This window comes from Triticum aestivum, chromosome 2A (genome assembly GCF_018294505.1).
Source record: "Triticum aestivum cultivar Chinese Spring chromosome 2A, IWGSC CS RefSeq v2.1, whole genome shotgun sequence".
In the NCBI taxonomy this organism is placed as follows: domain Eukaryota; kingdom Viridiplantae; phylum Streptophyta; class Magnoliopsida; order Poales; family Poaceae; genus Triticum; species Triticum aestivum.
The window spans coordinates 8,185,122-8,191,669 of record NC_057797.1 but is presented as its reverse complement, the minus strand read 5'-3'; the positions used below and the strand labels follow the sequence as shown (position 1 = coordinate 8,191,669).

Genomic DNA, 6,548 nt, shown 5'->3' with positions numbered 1-6,548 from the left:
CCGACCGCCCGGGGCGATGCCCACTGCATACCGGCGCACATCAGCACCGCCCACGGCCGGACGGCTCACGGGCGCACAGCCAATCGGCTGACCCATGACCACACGCGGCCACTCAACTATAACCATTTTAGGGGCGAGGCGGCACACAATTCCTTCTAATGAAGTCTGAATTTCCCTGAATGACCTAAAAGGTGCTGCACAGGCAAGTTTCTCTGAACCATCCCCGACCCTCTTCCCCTGAATTGCACTTAGGCCATCGTCTATTTTCACATGGTACTGATCAGTTGAGAACTAGCAATGTGCTGTCTTTTTAAGTGCGTTGAAGTGAATACTGCCAAAACGAGCTGCAGATATTCGTTCTGATTGCGGATTGCCTATCTTGCCGAAAAAGGGTTCCCCCCGCTTTAGATTATATAAAGCAACATCCAACGACCACAGGACAGCTGCTAGGGCGAACAACACATCAAGCCCAAAAGAAAAAGAGAAAAGAGATAAATGCCAACAAAGGCAGCTCGACAAAGCACAAATGACTGGCCATCGCTGCGCCCTCCGGATCCGTCCCACTGTGCACCGAGGCTCCGAACCTCCGCATACCAAGCAGCACCTCCAAAAAGGGATGCGACGTTGACCACGCTATTGCCCGAACATATCCTAGGGTTTCCCCCGGCATGTGAAAGGGAGTGGGGATGGGCAGCACCGACGCCCTTCAGGAAGCAAAGAACCAGCATCGTCAGGAAGGCTACTGCATGCTCTACTCCGACTACTTCGTGACGCTCCGCTGCATGGCGACAAAGTATTTCGGCGCCGTTATTAGATGAGCCGAAAGCTTTTTCTCAGGATTGTGAATTCCATCTAGGAGTTCGACAACTACTTCAAGTGCAATAAGGATTGCACCAGCAAACTTGGATTCACCTCAATCTAGAAGTGCACGACAGCGATGAGGATTCTTGCATATGGAGCTCCCGGTGATTCACTCGACGACTATGGGCGCATGGACAAGTCCACGACCATTGAGTGTTTTTACAAGTTCTGTAGGGCAGTGGTGGCGGTGTTTGGACGGCAATACTAGCGTACACCCAATGCGGAAGACACTGCTCGGATCCTAGTACAGAATGCAGCCAGAGGCTTTCCTAGGATGCTTGGAAGGGGATGTACAAAGGCGCCAAAGGCGGTTGCAGTGTGGTACTTGAGGCGGTGGCCACACATGACCTCTGGATTTGGCACTCCTTCTTTGGTATGCCAGGAACTCACAATGACATCAACGTCCTGCAGTGCTCCCCTGTCTTTGCCAACCTTGTTGAAGGTCATTCTCCTTCATGAACTTCGAGGTTAATGGGCGGCACTACAACAAGGGGTACTACCTAGCTAATGGCATCTATCCGTGATGGTCGACATTTGTGAAGACTATCTCAAACGTTGTTCCAGGAGGCAAGAAGTCCCACTTTACCAAGGTTCATGAGGCTTGCAGGAAGGATATTGAGCGGGCATTTGGTGTGCTCCAATCTCGATTTGCCATTGCCCGGTACCTTGCTCAGACCTGGTCGAAAGATAAAATATGGGAGATCATGACTTGCTGTCTCATCTTGCACAATATGATCATTAAAAGTGAGCAGGAAGAGCCAGTGTTTGACACTGAACCATACTACAGGCAGGGTCCTCTTGCCGAAGTTGATCACCAACTACCGGCAACCTGAACTGCCTACCTCAATATGCGTCAGGAGATCCGAGACCCACAGGTGCATCAAGAACTGCAGCAGCATCCGATGGAGGATCTATGGAAGATCAAGAGCGACGACTAGCTCGACATGTGATGAAATATGGGTTTTTATTTGTTGAACTATATAATTTGTATTGAACTATTTGATGTTGCACTTTTTGTTGAACTATTTGATTTTTATTGATTTTCTGTGATGAACTATGTTACAAAAAAAATTATGTATGTTGAGAATTCACGCCGAACCACATGGAATATGGGCCGATTCTTGCCGATACCGGGCCATTTTTGCCCAAAATGGGCCGAAAACTTGGCCGACATCGGCACTTGGGGGCGACCTGGGGCCGACGACTGGGTGCCCAAATGCCCCCATAGCCAATTATACCGCCGGCTTGCCCCCAGATAGCAGCAAAGCCACCAGACAAGGAGATGGCGTCACAAGGAATCGGTCCAATGGTGCCTCGGTTAATGGTACCACCAAATAGCCTCAAAATGCAATGTAACAAGTAGCATGACCTTCTAGCACCAGATGCTTCCCTTGCAATGCGAACACTTTGTGGAGACCTCCACCTCCCGCATCCGTGCGAAGTAGGATTCACTACCGTATTTCTGTCCTTCGCATTAGGTCTTGATGGCCGATCATCCATTTTCTTGTTTAATTCATTGTTTAACTTGCTCGAAAGAAAATGGCCAAGGAATTTGACCTCAACAAACCAGTGGATGAAGCAAGCCCAGTGGCGGAACAAACCATCAACGTGTCCGGCCCCGTAAGTATTCATTTAATAGATCTAGATACTTTTGTGTATGTTTTTGCATGTCTACGGGGGTGGCGGGGGAGGGGGGGGGGTTAATTGAGGTGTTCTAAGTCTATCAACTTTGCTAAAGTTCATTGGGGTTAGTATTTGTATTTCAGATTTGAGCCACCAGTTACACTATCTTGACACCAAGAACGGATTTGATACGTTGTGTGCATTTATAATGGAAGTAACTGATGTGTAGTCTAGAAGTTTTGGTAGTTGACTAGTTGTTGCCGTCAGGCTTTGGGTTTGATCGCACATACAAGGAGCTGATGCAACACCTAGAGGCCCAAGTAAGGGAGAATGGTGCGAGGTCTCGCACTCTGATTGATCATTTCATACTCACCATTGACGGCAAGGAAGTCATATGCTACACCCATCCTAGAACCTTCCAGGTGAGACACACATCAACATTGCTTCGTTCTTAGCTAGCTACAAGAATATTATCTGAACCGTACTTGCTATATTTGTTGGACTGTATACTTGTGCAGACATGAGATTGGTTTGGATATTTGGTACGTCATATCTTTTGATTTGTTAAATTGAAAAGAACACTGAAGTGTAACAAAATGATGGTTAGTTACTGCATCTGATAATCGCTTGAGCATGTGTGACAATATACGACGTGTGGAAGCAATTCTTCTTCCGTCCATCTATGGCGTACAACATTGGAACGATGAAGCGCCACAAGATGCAAACAGAATATAACGTCAACATAGTGTGGAACAAGACCGGAATAGCCATTCACTGAAAGCCAATGGCCAACTGATTGGCCGAAGGAAGATCCTTGTGCTCTACATCGGGTCTGTTGACAAGTGGGAGAAGACCAAGTGTGTGATACACGGGTACCACCTCGGCACCATCGAGAAGGAGGAGGGAGAGCATGATCTACTACCAGACGGAGGATTCAAAGATAATGTTGGTATCAAGGAAGAAGCATTATCCCTAAGTGGAAATGGCCTCCTTTAAAACTTGGATACTTACGTAATATGGAGTCGGTCCTCGTAGTCCAAGATGATGTATATATCTGGGATGTTGCTAGAATGATGTATATGGGTGAGAGTAGGGTGGCAACCCGGAATCGTGCTGCTGGCAACTTTGCCAAAATGTTGCAGTAGGTTAGCGTTTGGTAGGCTGCCTTTTGTTACTTTGTTCTTATGTAAAAATACATGCTACCTTCACAACCCATGTAGTTTCTGCGAACGTAGTCAGAAAAATAATATATACAATGTATATCCGAAACCAAAGCGACATCCTTACAAGGTACAATGCTTTACAAAGGACGTGCCTAGCTCTGGTTTCCTTCTGCAGCAAATATTGAAAGCTAAAGCACCGCGCCCCACGGAGAGCACCGGCCGACACAGAAGGTGTATGAACAGGCACAGAAAGGAAGCACCACCCTCACTAACCAAAACCCCTTCCCGCGTACCACAAGAGCATCTGGACTTTGGGCCCAAACACCCCCGCATGCTGCTTGACCGTTGATACAATCGTTGGTACTAGTTTTTTTAGCAAAACATCGCTGCACTTTATTCATTGACGATGTTCATACGGACCATTACAAAGATCATGTTCTCGGAGTACACATCACCGCCGTCCTCCATGGTTGAGAAGGCCGGATCCGGCAACATATGGGTGAGACCCCACAACGTCCAACAACCGGGTGGATGGAGAGAAAGAGGAGAAACAGGAGGCATCTGAGTAATAAGTAGTTGAGCATTAAAAAAATAGAAAAGAGAAGGAAGGTCATGTCCCGCACTCGTGACAGTAGTAGCTTTCAGATACAGTTTCATATGGTTGCCCTCACTTGGAGGCTGCATTTGGGTTTTGCTTCATGCGCACAGCAGGTTATATATAGTATTACAAAGGACATCTAAGGCGGGGTGTGGGCACCGCGCAGAGCCGTGTGGCGCGCGACACGGTCGAACCGATCGTGTCGCTCATGTCGAGCTCCATTGGATTCATGTCATCGGGTAGCTTCCAGTTAAACCCGTGCACGAGCTGAGCTATGGCAAACTCCACCGCATGCTGGCCGAGCCCTTGCCCCGGGCATGAGCGTGTTCCAGAACCAAATGACAAGAACTCATAGCAACCGCCCTTGAGATCTAGCCCGATGGCGTCCCCGTTGAGCATGAACCTTGATGGCCGGAAAGTGTCAGGGTCCTTCCATGCCTCACCGTCCCGGTTGATTGCCCACGTGTTGATGAATACGCGAGAGCCCCTGGGCACCGAGTATCCACCAAGAAAACAATCTTTGGTGGTCCCGCGGAGGATAACCGGGATCGGCGGGTGCATCCGAAGCGTCTCCTTGACGACACACTTAAGGAAGGGGAGCTTGGCAAGATCTGATTCGTAGACCATCCGCTCAAACCCCACAATGTTTGCGAGCTCCCGATGCAGCTGCAGAAGGATGTTAGGGCAATGAATCATCTCTGCCATTGCCCACTCAATGGTGAAGCCGACATTATCCGGCCCGCCAAACAACATGTCCTGCATTCAACGTCCACATATTTTGTAATCAAGTGCAACTTCATTGACTTAAAATTAGTAAATTCAAAAGAAGTTTTACAACTACTATACACACGGCAAGATTAAAATTTGTAATAACATTGGATTCTTGGGGCAAGTGTGTGTCGTATCGTATAGTACTGCTGTTACCGTACTTACCATGATCAAGGCCTTGACGTTGTCGCGGGTGAGGCGCAGGTCCTTGGCGCTGGCTTGGCCGGCATCACCGAGGAACGCGAGTAGGTCGTCTACCATGTCAGCGTCGGCTTCGGTGGGATTCTTGCCCCTCCTCATGTGATCGTCAATGATCTTGTCTGCAAACTTGCCGAGAACGCCGCGCACAGCGCCGAGGCGGCTGTCGAAGCCCCGCCGGCCCATCCAGCTAAGCCAAGGGAACAAGTCACCGATGTGGAACGCTTCCAAGAGCTTGGAGAACTCCCTCAACATGGGGATGAGCTCCTCCAGTCCTTGGACGTCGCGGACGCTGAAGGCGGCCCGGCAGATGACCCTCACGGTGTGCTTGAAGATGACCTCGCCGAGGTTCACGACCTCCCCGCTGGACCTGCCGATGTCCCGGACGAGCTCCCCATACCCGTCGTGCACGGCCAGCCAGGTCTCGGCGCGCCGGCGGCTGAAGAGCTTCGTGACGCACAGCTTGCGCATCTGCCGCCAGTAGCGCGCGTCGTGCGCGAACGCCATGTCGGAGCAGCCGTAGGTGAGGTAGAGGATGGCGATGGAGGCAGGGCGGTCCCAGAAGTCATCGTTGTCCTGCGCGTGGAGCACCTCGCGCGCGTACTCAGGGGTCGACACCACGAAGATCCGGAGCCAGCCCATGCGGAGGTGCAGCAACCCGCCGTACTGCTTTGCCAGCGCCGCCAGGCCACGGTGAGTCAACTGGTCCGCCATCATCATGTTGCCGATGACCGGCAGCGGCTTCGGGCCTGGAGCTGGAGGGAGGGGCCGCCGTCTTGGCACTGGCTGGATGACCAAGGCCACGGACGCGATTGCAAGAAATAGCCAGATCAGGGGATCTTGTAGGCACTCCATGCCGATCTTTGCAAAGGACGCCATTGACAATACTGCCTTCAGAGTCGAAGAAGCAGCAGCTTAATAAGGTGTTAATCCGTGAGGCTGCCCTATCATATTAGGGGTTTGGGATAGTCTTACTTATATACTAGTTGTTGGGGCGCCACCTGATGGCTCCTCTTGAGGCATTATTGAGCGCACTAATCAAGCTTCCGTAGTTGTTAACGCGCTGACAGTGTAGACAAGCGACAATGGTTAAAGATATATCACAACTTTACATATAGCTGCAAACAATAGCACTAATCAAACATTTTTTGCTATTTTTTAAACCACATTCATACACCTCTTATCAAGAGACCAACACATTATTCATTGCCAAACTAGAAAGTGTCATTCATGTACATCAGGAAAGAACATTAATAACTAAGATAGCACTCTCATTAAGATCAGTCAACTGATAATCTAAAAACTCGGGGTACGAGTTTGGGGGTTGCCAAGCCACT

General features: G+C 49.7%; 1 protein-coding gene across 1 annotated transcript; it reads right to left on the bottom strand.

Moving 5' to 3' along the window:
- Positions 1–4,209: 4,209 nt before the first annotated feature.
- On the bottom strand, positions 4,210–6,142 carry LOC123184208 (cytochrome P450 84A1-like). Its single transcript, XM_044596366.1, has 2 exons — positions 5,179–6,142; positions 4,210–5,001 (listed from the first exon to the last, which is right to left on the bottom strand). The coding sequence occupies exons 1-2, from the start codon at positions 6,088–6,090 to the stop codon at positions 4,372–4,374; spliced, it is 1,542 nt and encodes a 513-aa protein (XP_044452301.1). The 5' UTR covers positions 6,091–6,142; the 3' UTR covers positions 4,210–4,371.
- Positions 6,143–6,548: the final 406 nt, after the last annotated feature.

Excerpts from the sequence above, each read along its gene's own strand:
- LOC123184208 (XM_044596366.1), bottom strand. The coding sequence starts at position 6,090 with ATGGCGTCCTTTGCAAAGATCGGCATGGAGTGCCTACAAGATCCCCTG. Across the intron at positions 5,002-5,178 it reads ACGTCAAGGCCTTGATCATG|GACATGTTGTTTGGCGGGCC; the intron begins GTAAGTACGGTA and ends CGTTGAATGCAG.